Below are 18198 nucleotides of genomic sequence, written 5' to 3' on the forward strand. Positions count from 1 at the left end.
GTACCACGTGACCCGGAAGAAGAATGATTTTGAATGGGGCCCTGAGCAGTGACAGGCATTTGAACAAATTAAACGGGAGATAGTTTGTGCCGTAGCCCTTGGTCCAGTCTGGACCGGGCAAGATGTTAAAAACGTGCTGTACACCGCAGCCGGGGAGAATGGCCCAACCTGGTGTCTCTGGCAGAAAGCACCAGGGGAGACTCGAGGTTGACCCCTGGGGTTTTGGAGCCGGGGATACAAAGGATCCGAGGCCCGCTATACTCCCACTGAAAAAGAGATTCTGGCAGCATATGAAGGCGTTCGAGCTGCTTCAGAAGTGGTTGGCACTGAAGCACAGCTCCTCCTGGCACCACGATTGCCGGTCCTGGGCTGGATGTTCAAAGAGAGGGTCCCCTCTACACATCATGCCACCGATGCTACGTGGAGCAAGTGGGTCGCGCTGATCACCCAGCGCGCCCGAATGGGAAACCTCAGTCGCCCAGGAGTTCTGGAGGTAATCATGGACTGGCCAGAAGGCAAAGATTTTGGAGCATCGCCAGAGGAGGAGGTGACGCGTGCTGAAGAGGCCCCACTGTATAACCAGCTGCCAGAAGATAAGAAACAGTATGCCCTGTTCACGGATGGGTCCTGTCGCATTGTGGGGAAGCAGCGGAGGTGGAAGGCTGCTGTATGGAGCCCTACACGACCAGTCGCGGAAACTGCCGAGGGAGAAGGTGAGTCCAGCCAGTTTGCAGAGGTGAAAGCCATCCAGCTGGCTTTAGAGATTGCCAGTCGAGAGAAGTGGCCAGTGCTCTACCTTTACACCGATTCTTGGATGGTGGCCAACGCCTTGTGGGGGTGGCTGCAGCAATGGAAGAAGAACAGCTGGCAGCGCAGAGGCAAACCTATCTGGGCTGCCCCATTGTGGCAAGATATTGCTGCCCGGCTAGAGCAGTTGGTTGTAAAAGTCTGTCACGTGGACGCCCACGTCCCTAAGAGTCGGGCCACTGAAGAACATCAAAACAACCACCAGGTGGATCAGGCTGCTAAGATTGAACTGGCTCAGGTGGATCTGGACTGGCAACATAAGGGTGAACCGTTTATAGCTCGGTGGGCTCATGACACCTCGGGCCACCAAGGAAGAGACGCGACATACAGATGGGCTCGTGACCGCGGGGTGGACTTGACCATGGACACCATCGCACAGGTTATCCATGAATGTGAAACATGCGCTGCAATCAAGCAAGCCAAGCGGGTAAAGCCTCAGTGGTGTGGAGGACAATGGCTAAAATATAAATATGGGGAGGCTTGGCAGGTTGACTACATCACACTGCCACAAACCTGCCAAGGCAAGCGCTATGTGCTCACAATGGTGGAGGCCACCACTGGATGGCTGGAAACCTACCCTGTGCCCCATGCCACCGCCCAGAATACCATCCTGGGCCTGGAAAAACAAGTCCTGTTGCAACATGGCACTCTCGAAAGAATTGAGTCGGACAACGGGACTCACTTTCTCAACAGCCTCATAGACACCTGGGCCAAAGAACACGGTATCGAGTGGGTGTATCACATGCCCTACCATGCACCAGCCTCTGGAAAGATCGAGCGATACAATGGGCTGCTAAAAACCACTTTGAGAGCAATGCGGGGTGGGACTTTCAAAAATTGGGATACCCATTTAGCAAAGGCCACCTGGTTTAGTTAACACCAGAGGGTCCACCAACCGAGCTGGTCCTGCTCAGTCAAAACCTCAGCTCCCCGTAGAAGGGGATAAAGTCCCTGTAGTGCACATGCGGAATATGTTAGGGAAGACGGTTTGGGTTAATCCTGCCTCGGGCAAAGGCAAGCCCGTCCGCGGGATTGCTTTTGCTCAAGGACCAGGGTGTACCTGGTGGATAATGCGGAAGGATGGGGAAGTCCGATGTGTACCTCATGGGGATTTGATTTTGGGGAAGAACAGTCTATAAATAAATTGTATAAAGTTAATTGTTAAATAACCCTGTCACTCTCTGTTATCACTGTTATAATTGTTATACGTTATACCAGTAGTAACATAGTAAGAATCGTCCAAATTAAAGAAGGATGGACTTTTTGATGAAAACCTAGCAGAGCACAGCGATGATGGGACTGGACCTGGTTTTCAACAACTGGCACCCAGCAACTTCATCGAGATCGGCGTCTCCAACCTGCAGACTGTGGGCACGGGCCGCACCCGATACATCAGCTGTGAGCTCCGGATGCAGCAAGTGACCTCCCATCACCACACATCACCTCTCCTGCCACGGAAGACCATTACGACAGATGGAGCCCGAAGTCATGGATTAAATGAACTCAGTGGACACTTTAGAGTGATGATCCATAGACTAAGGGAATGATATCTGGAGACAGGAGAAGTGGTGGTGATCAACTGGACAGTGGGGGACCTGGGCATGACGTAGATGGTATGGAATAAGGGGTGGATAATGTCCTGGGTTTGGCCAGGACAGGGTTAATTTTCACCAGAATCCAGGAAGGGGCACAGCCGGGCGGGCTGACCCAACCCCAACCTGGCCAAACAAAGCCCGGTATTCCATACCATGTGCCGTCATGCTGGGTTCCGGCGGGGGGTGGGGGCGGCGCGGCGGGAACTCACTCGTGGCGCGGGAGGGCTCAGCGGCGGTGCAGTCCGGTCCGGGAGAACGGTTCTGTTCTGCGAGCTCTGTTCTGCGGTTTGTGTTGTGTATTCCCCTTTTCTGTATCGTTGTTGTTCCTGTTTCCTCTGTTTGCTGTTCTGTTAAACTGCCCTTATCCCGACCCACCAGTTTCTGCCTCTTTCTTTCCGTTCTCCTCTGCACCCCGGCGGGGGGAGGGGCGGCCACGTGGCGCTTTTGTTGCCGGCTGCAGCCGAACCAGAACATTTAATTTGGCACCCAAGCGTGGGGCTGGGATAACGGCAGGGCTGAGCAGCGGGTGTTAAAACTGCTTTCTTAGATTTTGTTAAATTTTGTTATAGGCATTTTTCTGTGTTAGTTAAACAGTCGCCGGTAAAAAATGTTGCTGACTTAGATCAGATTACTGTGGTTTTTGAATCCTTATTTGCAGTATGTATTCACTGGTGTGCTGTTCATCATCGCTGGGAAAAAGATCAGGATGATAATTTTGCTGTACTGTACGATATCGACTTATGACATGATAACATCACTGTGCATGAAATTAGGCTTGTATTTGCTTGCGGCACTGCGGTCATTTCCGTACCTCAGATCCTATGTCTTAGAATTTGTTAATAATCGAACCAAATCTGTGAGGAAAACCGGAGGGGATACCTTCCCCCACTCTTTTCGCCCCCCCTCTCTCCTTCAGCCTGGTCCTAATGGCTTTTGAGAATTTCGAGTCCCCGTGGGATGCTCAGGCTAGCACTCTCCTATTGTCCTGCCTCCTGAATGGGTTTTGGGTCTTGTTTAGGGTTAAACAGGTAGTTAAGAACATCGTGCAGAGACCTGCCCCGGGGCAGGATAGCTGTGAGTGGCTGGGTGTGTGGGACAGCATGGGAAAGTACCTAGGGCAGTGGACACCCCCGATGTTTTTTAAACTCACCCCTGAACAAGTGCAGGATCCCGACAAACTAGTAAAGTACCTGCAAAAAGTGTGCTGCCACCCTGGAAACTCCAGAGAGACAGAAACCCCCTCAACGTGCTGGGGTCTGGCCCACGCCTACCGAGCTGCCCTGTTCAACACTGTTCAGTGCCTTAAAGGGGAAGGGGGGGAAACGAAGTGGCAGGCGCTGCGACTGGCGCTGCCCCCCCAGCCGGCCCTGCAGCCGCTCCAGCCCAGCAGGCAGTCACAGCCCCCCCGACTGGCACCACCACTGCCGCTGCCACAGCTGCAGGGTCTACCTCGGTTTCCCCAGCGGGCACAGCAGTTGCTGCAGCTCCAGCCACAGGCACAGTGACTGAGCCCAATGACCAACCTGTGCCGGTAGCAGTCGCCCCCGTAAAACTAAAGAAAGACGCAAAGAGAGCGGATCGCTCCGGGAGGGATGACGGTGAGCCAGGGTCATCGCGGGAGATAGAGACAGAGATCATCACCCGGTCCCTGTCCCTGAGCAAGCTGCAAGACATGAGGAAAGATTTCAGCCGCCACCCTGGCGAGCACATTGCCACCTGGCTGCTGCGGTGCTGGGATAACGGGGCCAGCAGCTTGGAATTAGAGGGCAAGGAAGCCAAGCAGCTGGGATCCCTGGCCAGGGATGGGGGCATTGACAAGGCCGTTGGGAGAAAGGAACGAGTCCTCAGCCTCTGGACGAGACTTCTGTCAGGCGTGAGGGAGACGTACCCCTTCAGTGACGATTTTGTATGTTATCCTGGCAAGTGGACCAATATGGAGAGGGGTATTCAGTACTTGAGGGAATTAGCTGTGTGGGAGCTGGTTTACTGTGACACAGACGATGAGCAGGTACCCACAGACCCAGATGAAGTCCAGTGCTCACAATCCATGTGGAGGAAGTTTGTGCAGAGCGCACCATCCTCATATGCCAACTCACTGGCAATAGTAGACTGGAAAGGTAAAGAGGCACCAACAGTGGATGAGGTGGCTGTCAGACTCCGGCAATATGAGGAAAGTCTCTCTTCCTCCCTTGTCTCAGCCGTGGAGAAACTGATCAAGCGACTAGAAAAGAATATGTCCTACTCCCCACCTGTACGGGCCAGTGTCTCAGCTATTAGGGGCAGGCGTTTCTCTGCTCAGGAGAGGGAATACAGAGGCTATACACCCCGGGGCACCCTGTGGTTCTACCTGCGTGACCACGGAGAGGACATGAGGAAGTGGGATGGAAAACCCACCTCAAGTCTAGAGGCACGAGTGCGTGAGTTGCGAGGTAAAACAATCACGAAAGGGGATTCTGTTAGGAAAAATGCCGCTCCAGTTTCCAGCAGCCAGCTCTCCAGACCAGGTAGAGAGTTTGATCTTGATTCCGATCCTCTGGAAGGGACCTCCAAGTCATTCTTACAGCAGGTGAGCAGCAAATTCTCTGACGAGGATTAGAGGGACCCTGCCTCCAGCCAGGTGGAGGAAAGGGACAACCGCGTTTATTGGGCGGTGTGGATTCGGTGGCCTGGCACGTCAGATCCACAAGAGTATAAAGCTCTAGCGGACACTGGTGCACAGTGTACTTTAATGCCATCAGATTTCAAAGGGTCAGAGTCCATTTGCATTTCTGGACTGACAGGGGGGTCCCAAGAGCTGAGTGTACTGGAGGCTGAAGTGAGCCTCACTGGGCAGGACTGGCAGAAGCACCCCATTGTAACAGGCCCCGAGGCTCCGTGCATCCTTGGGATAGACTATCTTAGGAGAGGGTATTTCAAGGACCCAAAGCGGTATCGGTGGGCTTTTGGCATAGCTGCTTTGGAGACGGAAGAAATTAAACAGCTGTCCATTTTGCCTGGTCTCTCGGAGGATCCTTCCGTTGTGGGGTTGCTGAGGGTTGAAGAACAACAGGTGCCAATTGTGACCACAACGGAGCACCGGTGACAATATCGCACCAACCGAGACTCCCTTCTCCCCATTCGTCAGCTGATCCGCCAGCTGGAGAGTCAAGGAGTGATCAGCAAAACTCGCTCACCCTTTAACAGTCCCATATGGCCAGTGAGAAAATCTACTGGAGAGTGGAGACTGACAATAGACTACCGTGGCCTGAATGAAGTCACACCACCGCTGAGTGCTGCCGTGCCAGACATGCTAGAACTTCAATATCAGCTGGAGTCAAAGGCAGCCAAGTGGTATGCTACAATTGACATCGCTAATGCATTCTTCTCCATCCCTTTGGCAGCACAGTGCAGGCCACAGTTTGCTTTCACCTGGAGGGGCATCCAGTACACCTGGAATCGACTGTGCCAGGGGTGGAAACACAGTCCCACCATTTGCCATGGACTGATCCAGACTGCACTGGAAAAGGGTGAAGCTCCAGAACATCTGCAGTACATCGATGACATCATTGCATGGGGTGACACAGTGGAGGAAGTTTTTGAGAAAGGGGAGAAGATAGTTCAGATCCTTCTGAAAGCCGGTTTCGCCATTAAGCGAAGTAAAGTCAAGGGACGTGGGCAAGAGATCCAGTTTTTGGGAATAAAATGGCAGGATGGGCGCCATCAAATCCCAGTGGATGTCATCAACAAAATAGCAGCTATGTCCCCACCAACCAGCAGAAAGGAAGCACAGGCCTTCCTGGGTGTTGTGGGTTTTTGGAGGATGCACATCCCAAATTACAGCCAGATTGTAAGTCCTCTGTACCACGTGACCCGGAAGAAGAATGATTTTGAATGGGGCCCTGAGCAGTGACAGGCATTTGAACAAATTAAACGGGAGATAGTTCGTGCCGTAGCCCTTGGTCCAGTCTGGACCGGGCAAGATGTTAAAAACGTGCTGTACACCGCAGCCGGGGAGAATGGCCCAACCTGGTGTCTCTGGCAGAAAGCACCAGGGGAGACTCGAGGTTGACCCCTGGGGTTTTGGAGCCGGGGATACAAAGGATCCGAGGCCCGCTATACTCCCACTGAAAAAGAGATTCTGGCAGCATATGAAGGCGTTCGAGCTGCTTCAGAAGTGGTTGGCACTGAAGCACAGCTCCTCCTGGCACCACGATTGCCGGTCCTGGGCTGGATGTTCAAAGAGAGGGTCCCCTCTACACATCATGCCACCGATGCTACGTGGAGCAAGTGGGTCGCGCTGATCACCCAGCGCGCCCGAATGGGAAACCCCAGTCGCCCAGGAGTTCTGGAGGTAATCATGGACTGGCCAGAAGGCAAAGATTTTGGAGCATCGCCAGAGGAGGAGGTGACGCGTGCTGAAGAGGCCCCACTGTATAACCAGCTGCCAGAAGATAAGAAACAGTATGCCCTGTTCACGGATGGGTCCTGTCGCATTGTGGGGAAGCAGCGGAGGTGGAAGGCTGCTGTATGGAGCCCTACACGACCAGTCGCGGAAACTGCCGAGGGAGAAGGTGAGTCCAGCCAGTTTGCAGAGGTGAAAGCCATCCAGCTGGCTTTAGAGATTGCCAGTCGAGAGAAGTGGCCAGTGCTCTACCTTTACACCGATTCTTGGATGGTGGCCAACGCCTTGTGGGGGTGGCTGCAGCAATGGAAGAAGAACAGCTGGCAGCGCAGAGGCAAACCTATCTGGGCTGCCCCATTGTGGCAAGATATTGCTGCCCGGCTAGAGCAGTTGGTTGTAAAAGTCTGTCACGTGGACGCCCACGTCCCTAAGAGTCGGGCCACTGAAGAACATCAAAACAACCACCAGGTGGATCAGGCTGCTAAGATTGAACTGGCTCAGGTGGATCTGGACTGGCAACATAAGGGTGAACCGTTTATAGCTCGGTGGGCTCATGACACCTCGGGCCACCAAGGAAGAGACGCGACATACAGATGGGCTCGTGACCGCGGGGTGGACTTGACCATGGACACCATCGCACAGGTTATCCATGAATGTGAAACATGCGCTGCAATCAAGCAAGCCAAGCGGGTAAAGCCTCAGTGGTGTGGAGGACAATGGCTAAAATATAAATATGGGGAGGCTTGGCAGGTTGACTACATCACACTGCCACAAACCTGCCAAGGCAAGCGCTATGTGCTCACAATGGTGGAGGCCACCACTGGATGGCTGGAAACCTACCCTGTGCCCCATGCCACCGCCCAGAATACCATCCTGGGCCTGGAAAAACAAGTCCTGTTGCAACATGGCACTCTCGAAAGAATTGAGTCGGACAACGGGACTCACTTTCTCAACAGCCTCATAGACACCTGGGCCAAAGAACACGGTATCGAGTGGGTGTATCACATGCCCTACCATGCACCAGCCTCTGGAAAGATCGAGCGATACAATGGGCTGCTAAAAACCACTTTGAGAGCAATGCGGGGTGGGACTTTCAAAAATTGGGATACCCATTTAGCAAAGGCCACCTGGTTTAGTTAACACCAGAGGGTCCACCAACCGAGCTGGTCCTGCTCAGTCAAAACCTCAGCTCCCCGTAGAAGGGGATAAAGTCCCTGTAGTGCACATGCGGAATATGTTAGGGAAGACGGTTTGGGTTAATCCTGCCTCGGGCAAAGGCAAGCCCGTCCGCGGGATTGCTTTTGCTCAAGGACCAGGGTGTACCTGGTGGATAATGCGGAAGGATGGGGAAGTCCGATGTGTACCTCATGGGGATTTGATTTTGGGGAAGAACAGTCTATAAATAAATTGTATACAGTTAATTGTTAAATAACCCTGTCACTCTCTGTTATCACTGTTATAATTGTTATACGTTATACCAGTAGTAACATAGTAAGAATCGTCCAAATTAAAGAAGGATGGACTTTTTGATGAAAACCTAGCAGAGCACAGCGATGATGGGACTGGACCTGGTTTTCAACAACTGGCACCCAGCAACTTCATCGAGATCGGCGTCTCCAACCTGCAGACTGTGGGCACGGGCCGCACCCGATACATCAGCTGTGAGCTCCGGATGCAGCAAGTGACCGCCCATCACCACACATCACCTCTCCTGCCACGGAAGACCATTACGACAGATGGAGCCCGAAGTCATGGATTAAATGAACTCAGTGGACACTTTAGAGTGATGATCCATAGACTAAGGGAATGATATCTGGAGACAGGAGAAGTGGTGGTGATCAACTGGACAGTGGGGGACCTGGGCATGACGTAGATGGTATGGAATAAGGGGTGGATAATGTCCTGGGTTTGGCCAGGACAGGGTTAATTTTCACCAGAATCCAGGAAGGGGCACAGCCGGGCGGGCTGACCCAACCCCAACCTGGCCAAACAAAGCCCGGTATTCCATACCATGTGCCGTCATGCTGGGTTCCGGCGGGGGGTGGGGGCGGCGCGGCGGGAACTCACTCGTGGCGCGGGAGGGCTCAGCGGCGGTGCAGTCCGGTCCGGGAGAACGGTTCTGTTCTGCGAGCTCTGTTCTGCGGTTTGTGTTGTGTATTCGCCTTTTCTGTATCGTTGTTGTTCCTGTTCCCTCTGTTTGCTGTTCTGTTAAACTGCCCTTATCCCGACCCACCAGTTTCTGCCTGTTTCTTTCCATTCTCCTCTGCACCCCGGCGGGGGGAGGGGCGGCCACGTGGTGCTTTTGTTGCCGGCTGCAGCCGAACCAGAACATTGGTATACAAGTTTCACTCGGGAAAATAGATTACCTTAGAGTGTGGTGGTTTTTTGAGATCTATCGTTTACTTAGGTGTATGAATGCTAAGCTGCGGAAGAAAGAGTCAAGTTTTGAAAAAAGAATAAGGATTCTTACTAGCAATTAAGAACACAGTTCCTTAATTCCAAAGATCCTTGCTGTTTAAGCGATGTCTAAATATATGCACAAAGGCTCAGCTTTCAAATAACACTTTTTCTTCTTTACAGTTATGCATTTTATGTGCTTATGCATTAAGGGTAAGAATCTGTGCTGTGTTTAGAAGCCATAGGCTTGTTCTCAGTGAACAGGGACTAGACTACGGATGATCTTTTTAATTTTGTTGTTATATTTATGCTACCTTTATTAGAGGGTGACCAGACAGTTGAAACGGAAGTGTGCATGCCAGTTACTTTCTAGCACTTTTGCGTGTATACAGATCCATCTTTGCTGTGGGGACCAGTCTCTTGGAAGCACTGAAATACCCCTGTCTGGACTACTGAGGAAAGGAAGTGTGGAGATCGATCAGCACCCTGTGGCAATAGAAGGAGCTTTTGTCCTTGTTCCACCAAACAGAGCTAAACAGAAACTGCCACAGCTGCCTTTGGATATGGCTCCTACTGTTGGGGTATCTGTAATTCTGCAAAGGGAGAGGGTGAGTGCCCAGGTATAGCTTACTCATTGTTGGTTCAGACACTGTTGCACAGTTTCATGTTAAAGAAAAAATTGGTATTTCTAAGTCATATTTGACAGTTAAGTGTTTAAAAAGAAAATCTGAAATAAGTTGCTTTATAGGAATAATCCTTTAATTGGTTCATTTTTCTATGTCAGAAAAAATAATCTCAAACTATAGAAATGTTGTAGACAGAATTTTTCAGTGCAAGCCATGATCAATAAGAAAACTATATCACTTCGTTCAGCCTTTGATTCCCTTAAATGCTGCAACTGAACCTAAACAGCCACAGGAGAAAGCTCTTTCACCTGTTAGTGGAAAAACAGAGGGCCAGCAACAGAGATCCCAGAATGTCCCATCTCAGGCTGACCACTCTTCAACAGAAGACGAAGCAACAGAAAGTGAAGTGGAAAGTCTTAAGTCTGATAAAGGCACGAAACTAAAGAAAACGGGTATGTGGTATGTAATTTTTTCCGCAGTTGTCAAGTGTGGTCTGGGATCAAGTCCTAATCATTTGTGGTGATAAATTTTAGCCAAGCCCAGAGGTGGTAGATGCCCCATCCCTGGAAACATTCAAGGCCAGGTTGGACAGGGCTCAGAGCAACCTAATCTGGTGGAAGATGTCACTGCTTGTTGCAGGAGGTTGGACTAGATGACATTTAAAAGTCCCTTCCAACCCAAACAATTCTATGGTTTACATAAAACAAGTAACAGCAGGAGAGTAAATGTAACCTGATTGTGGTGGTTGTTGAAAACACTTGGAGGAGTCGGACTGGGGATTTGGTGTATAGATTTTAAGTGATATGGATGGTCATAAGCTTGAAAAATAATACCAGAAAAGTTTGGAATTCCTTGGATTTGACAGTTGGAATGTTCAGTACAATACCCATGAAGAAACTGACTTGCTCAGTGATGAAATGGTCTAATGTTCACATTTATTAAAGAAAAAGACAGGGAAAACGTGGTATTTTTAAGATTTCTAAGGAATTCACTATGTGGATAATAAATTGTGAAAACAAACATTCATACTGGTCAGATTCATGGACAAAACTAAGCAACTGGATTTTTTGTTTGTTTGGTTTTACATTATCCTTTTGTAGGGACTTGGTAGCCCACATAGCCTTCTATGACTCCCCTTGTTTTGTTTTTGGTTTGAAGACTGGGTTGGGGGGAAGTTGAAGAGGACCAGAGGTGCAAGGAAGAAGTATTATAATGGTAAATTTCAGAAGATACAATGTTAGTTTGCTAAACATTACTGAACATGCATCTTTATGAAGAGATTTATGCAAATGATTATTTTTCTAATGATACAAGAATTGCTGTTCTCGAGATGCGTCCTAAACACACCCAGTTCTTAGAGGAAAAACTGTGTCGTAGAATGTGCTCTCAGGATTTGCCTACTAATTCAGCCAAATTTTCTGTTAATCCTAACTGATCTTATCTAAGCAAGGATTAAGTCCTTTATATGGAAAGTGTCAAGTAGTATTGTGAACCCTGCAACTAGTTTGAGTCTGTGGTTAAGGAATCCAGGATTGTGCTTTTTTTTGATTAATAGCAATAATAATTTTAAAACTCTGTTTCGGCAAGACATAAAACATGTCATCTCATGTTTATCTTTCAGGGCTGGTGGCTGAGCCTTGCCAAGAGGTGAACAAACAGCATACTGAAGAGGTTCCAGTTTTCAAATCACAGAGCAGAGCAAAGTCACCTCTGTCAGATCTGCAAAATTCCAGTAATGCAAAATTTATTGATTTCAGTACACTGAATGAAATTTGAATATAGTAGCAACTTAAATGAATTTGAACAGTAGGCTGTATGCAATTTTACATTCTCCTATTTGTGACAGCCTTAAATTTCTATTCTGCCATTTCATTGCACCAGGCGATGTAGCGACATTTTACCTTAATGACTGAAAATTATCTCATTCCTATGTTGTGCTGACCAGCTGATGGTGAAGTATGTTGAATTTTTCTTTTTTGTATTGTTGCTATTAAGATAAATAAAACATTCAAAAACAAGCAGGGAAAAAATGAAGTCAATGCTAGCAATGATGAATGTATTTAAAAATTATAAAAATGGAAATATTTCATAAAATTATGAAGAAAGATGATCAGAACAACTAGCACTTACAAAAGGCAATTGAAGTGTTCTCTGACAGTTCCTTTGCCTCTTTCTCTGCTTTAAGATGTTAAAAATTTTTGGAGGATACTGTTTGGAGACCTCGTCTGTAAAACTTGTTTGACCTGTTACTCTCTGAAGGCAATATTGGGTCCCTGTGTAAGGACTTCAGAAGCCTGCATGCAATTGGACAGGCAAGCGCTGTAGCTTCTGCTTCCTAAATTATAAAATGGATGTCACAGTAGGTGGGTTCTGATCAAAGGGCAGAAGCAGATGTACTTTACAGACCTAGCTAGAGCATTTCAGTTTATTTCAATAGTTAAATCTCAGCTTGGGACCAGTAGTTGATGCTTCCTTATGTGAGCACTGTATTTAACCTGGTACTCTGTCTTTTTCGGTCCCAAATTAAGGAGGTTAGTTAATTCAAAGCAAACTTAAGTTACTACAAATGATTTTTTTTTTTTTTTTGTAAGCCCACCTCTTCTGCATGCCCTCAAGTTGGCTAGGAACAATTATGTAAACTGTTGAAACTGAAGTCTTTCAGCATCCCTCTGAAGAATTTAATATCTTGGATTGTAGTCTAAACTTTTCTTGAGTGGGGTAAATGTACGTAGCTTTGAAGATAAATTTCAAAAGGGAAAATATTACAGAATCTTTTAAGAACACAAAGTATATTGGTTTTTTCTTTGGAAGCAGTAACTTAGCAATAGAGTGCTTACATTTAAAATGTGATACCTATCCTTAATATATTTTGTTATTGAAAAAGCGCACAAATTCTCTTCTTTGTTTTCAGCTGGTAATGGTCCAGTAGCTGCATCTCAGCCCAACCCTGTGGGTGCATCTAGTTCTTCTGAGCCTGTGTCAGCGCAGAAAATTGTCATTCCAGCAGCCTCTCACCATTTTTGCTTTTCAATAGACTTGCGAAGTATATGTGGTCTAGAAGTTGGTTTTCCAATAAATTGCATTTTAAGGTATGATTTGTTTTTGTTCATCCTTATTCTTGGTAATAGCAATACCTTTGTTTTTAATACAAAGCCTTCATAATCTGAATGACTGCTGGCAGCATGCTGCGTGGTGCCTTTTATGTAGCTGATTTTCAGTAGCATAGTACTTTGGAATGTTCATCACGAAACTTCTGAGCATTACAGGGTTAAAGATAGTATGTAACACTTTACCTGCACTGTAATTTGTATTAAATCTCCCTTGAGTGTCTGTGCTCAGGTAATACAGATCATCATTAAGTCCTTAGAGGCAAAGAAGGGTTGCTTATCTCCTTATGTTCCGGCTGCCTTTCCAGCTGGTCAAAGGAGTGGTTTCTGTAGCTTTCCATGTCTCCACCAAGAACTCCTTGTGGTGTTTTAGTAAGAGACAGATCACCTGGTTTGTGTGATGCTAAATCTGAAGGAAGCACCTTCTACTGTTAAAGTGAAGAAGCAGGATAGTAAAGGCATTATCATTCTGAGATGTAGTATCAGGGGGTTTTTTATAGTTTTTTGCATGCAAGAAGTAAAGCTTAGGGAGAAGTAGCATCTCTTGTTACATTGATCTGTGGAGTTACAAAAAAGACAAGGGTTTTGGATATATGAGTTTTGTGCCTGAAGCAAAATTAGAAAACTGCCAGTGCCAGTTTGGAATAATTCCTTGTATGAGTTAGTTACTGATGTGGAGTTAGTTACACTTGTGGAGTGTAAGCAGATGTTAGCTGGGAGGTGAATGCTAAGCTGGAGGAATAAGAACTAAAAAGGTGCAGGATCAATGAAAAGTAAGGGTATTGAAAGTACAGTACAGGTACAATATCTGTGTGCAGGTTGAAGTTTGGTGGGTTCTTTTAACATTGCCAGTGAAGAGAGAAACGATTTTATCAACTTGGGGTTTTTTTTTAGGTTTTCCTTGGAGTTTAGACCCAAGAGTTTGTAGGTACAGGGATGATTTTGTTGTTTAAAAAAAAAATAATCCTACTTGTGCAATAGTAGTTATTGATGGCATATGTGAATTCAGTGGTTCGTAGCATTTTTACAGCTTGCCTTGTAGTTTCCTATGAGGCTTTTCTGGTGCACGTGATGAAGCATATCTTTAAATGTTGATTTGGTTTGAAAGGGTTGAACGTTTGTGGCTGTGGAGGTGGAGGTGCATCTGCATGTTTTTTGCATTTGTTGTTCTTACAGAGTTTGGTTCAGTACAGTTTTAACTAGTCACTGGGAAGACTATTCATGTTAATAATTTTGGGGGTTTAAGCTTTGAGTTAGGGTGAAAAGGTGGGGTGGAGGGTGGGGGGAATAATTTAAAACACGATTAATATAGATTGTGTCATTTAAAGTTTTCTGTATAGGCTATATTATAAAATAGTATGTGGAAAACAATGTACAATGGATGGAATTTTGTTGTGTAAAAGCTTTTTCAAATAACATTCCAGCGCTCAGTTTTCTTCAGAACACTGACAACAAGTAGGTTGTTGACCACAAGTATGCTGTTTCATGCAGTTCAGTTTTTACAGTCAGTAATGAATATGGCAGGAAACCGAAGATGATTCAAACTCATAAATGTTAAGAAAAGTTACAGGGTAAAAAACTGCTTTTTCACTGTATGTTGGAAGCATTACTTCATTCAGGTCTAAACAAGCTCTTTAAACAGTTTTGCACAAGCAGTTAAGTATGGAATTTTATAACTGGCAGCATTTGATGCAGTATTTATTTTATTAGTAACTTAGCTGAGAGCTGACATCATCAGTTTGAGCGAACCGAAGTTCAAGAGGTTCTTGGCCTCCCCTTTGTAGCTTATCATACACTGTATTGTGCCAATGGTTTCAGGCCACATTGAAAATGGCACTGGTAAAATTATTTGCCTTTCCTTTCAGTGAATTAAACTGTGGGAATTAAAAACTAAATTCTTAAAATAGGACTGAAATTTTCAATGGTTCTGATACTGCGTATATGCAAGCTTAGTTATCAATTATTGTGTTAGGCCAGTCTTAGATGTAGTTATAACTGTTCTCAAGTAGCAATCTACATCTGAATATAAAAATCCTTTCTTCTATTTATCTGCTTATTTTATATAATTGCAGAATTTTAATAAAATATCAATTTGTATGGTTGTACGCATAAGGTTATTAAAGCTTCTTTGTCAAAATAACAGCAAATGTAAATGAAACTGGATCAGTGCTGAAGTAAATGAAAACACATGAATATCTGAGAGCTAAGTTCTATTGTTGGATATATTTGTGCAAATTTTGCTAATTTAAGTACAATTCATGCTTCAGTAAAAGATGTCCGAACTGGTTTCCTTGTTGCAGAAGATATAAGAAAAAAGTATCTATGTAATTATTATTTAATTATTTTTGTTATTGCTTTTATTAGGTACTCGTATCCATTTTTCGGTAGTGCTGCACCTATTATGACAAGCCCACCTGTAGAAGTCAGAAAGAACATGGAAGTCTTTCTTCCACAGTCCTACTGCGCATTTGACTTTGCAACTGTACCTCATCAGCTTCAAGATACATTCTTTAGGTGACAACTTGCATTCTTTTTATCTTAGTTATGTTTTTTCTAGCTTTCATTGTTAATGCAGTCACAAGTTCAAATTTAACTCAAGATCATCATTTTAAGAATTTAGTAAAGAATCCAAGTGCTAATGGCAATGAATATTTAATACACTACTCCTGTAGTTTCTCTGTTACTTACATTTAAAGACAGGGACTCTGAAATTCTTGCTTTTATCTCTTGAGTCCTTATGCAGGGATCACTGCTTACAGAAACAAGTGCTGTTGCTGTAAGTTGTTAAATTATAAGTTGGTAGCATAGTTTTAACAAAACATGACTTCAAGTAATGTATGTACGTTTTTTATTTTTCTTTTTAATACGTAGTGATTATCCAATATCTATGAAAATACAGCAGGTGCCTAGGAAGCTGAGTACAGTGAGGGCTGTGGCACAATTTTCCCAGTAGTCCCACCAGCTTTCGATAACTGATTTGAGATGTGGAATAGATAAGCATCAAAATAGTGGTGTTTTGAAAGAAGAGGTGGAGATGTATGCTGTGAGTGGCAGCGGCTGAAATTTATTTATACGTGTTTATAGATGATCTAGGTCTGTTAAGTTTACTCCGTCAGTCGCTTTTGCTACATCATTGTGCTTTTTAAGAATTGAAAAAAGGAATGATAATCTGACCAAAGTAAGTGATGGAGAGCTTACGAAGTCAGTCTCATTCCTCTGTGAGAGGCAGTAAACCCATCTGTTTGACAGTTGTGACCGTCACGGATTCGGGAAGTTAGTTTTAGAACAAGAGGTCCTTCTCCCAAATGAATAGGAATGCTTCCTCTTTTGTGTTTATGCCTAACACTAAAATCACTTCTTTGTTTCAGATTACCTCTGCTGGTTGAATTGTGGCACAAGGATAAAACAGCTAAAGACTTACTTCTAGGGGTGGCGAGACTTCAGCTTTCAAATGTTTTTGCTTCGGAAAAAACCCGGTTCTTGGGTGGTAAAGGTGAACAATGCTGGCGTCAGACTTGCAACGAAACAGTCAGTGTCACAGCAGCACAAGGGTAAAACTGTTTAAAAAAAATTACTTTGTAGCAAGTTTTGAAGAACTGTTTTAGTATTTCCCTGAAAAAGGGCAAGCTCTTCCTGTCTGCTTTTTTGAATAGGTCAACAGGCTGCAGAGTACTGTAGTACAGGGGTAGGAACAGGCAACCAAGAGATTAAAAGTTAAATTGCCACAGGCATATTATGCTACCTTCTATCACTACCAGAGTCATCGTAATAAACCTTTATAAAATCAAGATCTTGGGTGAGCTTCACAGACAGATTAAGGAAATAAATAATTGGAAAAATGTTATTGAGGCACTTTAAGTTACTTAACAATCACAAAAATCTGCTGATGTTCCAGAAAATAATTCGGACTTTGTCCGTAGTATGCTTTTAGGTGCAATTGACTTCAGTGAAAATTAGGAGGACAGATATATCCGTAGAATGGAGAGATTTCCTGTTTCAGGATTTAGCCTGTGATAGTAGCAGGTGTTTGAGCTTGTGTACATCAGAAGGAGAAGTGTTATTAGTTCATACTCTGTATGAACATAAATGTTCAGTTGCGTAGAGGAGTGACATTCTTTTTTATGTATTTGAAGAAACTGAATTTACAGTCACTTCTGTCCTGCGTCCTTGTTGCAGATATGAACTGTGCTAGCAATCAATGTCTAGACCCTCATCTTTTTCTGTGTGATAATCGATCTTGGTTATGCCTATAGAAATTAATATAAATGCTATTTCGACTGAGGTTGGTTTTAAACCTCTACTCTGCTATATTTGAGACACAGGAAGCTTACTGACACAAAGATCGATATCCTCCCTCCTCTCGCATTGACAGAAAATTGATCTCTGACTTTGTTTAAACTTATGTGAAAGCCAGCATGGCCTGATTCTGTAGAGAGCTACTTTATGACCTCACTGTACATCAAGGTTCACCCTTTCACTGATAATAAGTTTGTTAAAATGAATCCTGGTTTTGCACTGAACTTAATAGCCACTAGATGGCATTCTCAAAATGTTATTGGGTCTCTCTGCATTTTGCTCTGCTGATACCTTTTTAGTTTTGCTCTTGTTAGTATAACGTTCTTTTTACACTGATACCTTAAACTGACTTGAGTCAGATTTCTGAGATCCACTACCTTGAATCTTGTTTTATTTTTTAATCAGTGACTGACAGAAAGTTGTAAGCGTTTAATGTAGTAATGTATGTTAACTTATGTGAAGTACAAATATCTGGGGTTTTCTTCCCTGGCAAATAACTGTGTAGAAGATGGCACCTTTAAAAATTAGCGTTGTCTTTTTATATTTGCTGGAGAAGAATTTCTGTGAAAGCTAAAGCTAGGGTTAATTTCTTCAGTCTTTTGTTGCAAATTGCTTGATACTTCATTCTACAGCTTCCAGGCTTCAAGTGGTTATGTAATTGCCTTTGCATCATTGAGTAGTTATAACTGAAATGATAGTTTTGTTTCTGACCAAGTAAGGTCTGCACGGCAGAGTACTTTCTCATTAGACTAGTGATAACTTTCAGTTACATGATTTGTGCGTATTCCTTGTCTGAATATCTTTCTGTGCAGATAACTACCGTTGTCTGCTACATTTTGTCTATGAGACAGCCAGAGATGAGTAGACTGTTCTACTTAAGCAGAAACTGCAACCAATTTCAAATTAGTTTATTAAAATGTTTGTTATGTAGACATTTTTTTCCTGTACAAAAGCAGACAGATACTTAACCTATAGGTGGATTTAAAGTT

At 45.1% G+C, this 18198-nt stretch overlaps 1 protein-coding gene across 2 annotated transcripts in view; it reads left to right on the forward strand.

Moving 5' to 3' along the window:
• CEP120 (centrosomal protein 120) overlaps positions 1 to 18198 on the forward strand; it is an 82137-nt gene that overhangs the window by 42542 nt on the left and 21397 nt on the right. For both annotated transcript variants that reach the window (XM_075411295.1, XM_075411296.1), the window contains exons 7-12: positions 9573 to 9788; positions 10054 to 10258; positions 11428 to 11538; positions 12718 to 12895; positions 15278 to 15427; positions 16282 to 16464. In XM_075411295.1, coding sequence (XP_075267410.1) covers positions 9573 to 9788; positions 10054 to 10258; positions 11428 to 11538; positions 12718 to 12895; positions 15278 to 15427; positions 16282 to 16464 — 1043 coding nt within the window. The remainder of the gene's footprint in view (positions 1 to 9572; positions 9789 to 10053; positions 10259 to 11427; positions 11539 to 12717; positions 12896 to 15277; positions 15428 to 16281; positions 16465 to 18198) is intronic.

The sequence above is a fragment of the Opisthocomus hoazin genome, chromosome Z (genome assembly GCF_030867145.1).
Source record: "Opisthocomus hoazin isolate bOpiHoa1 chromosome Z, bOpiHoa1.hap1, whole genome shotgun sequence".
Lineage (NCBI taxonomy): Eukaryota > Metazoa > Chordata > Aves > Opisthocomiformes > Opisthocomidae > Opisthocomus > Opisthocomus hoazin.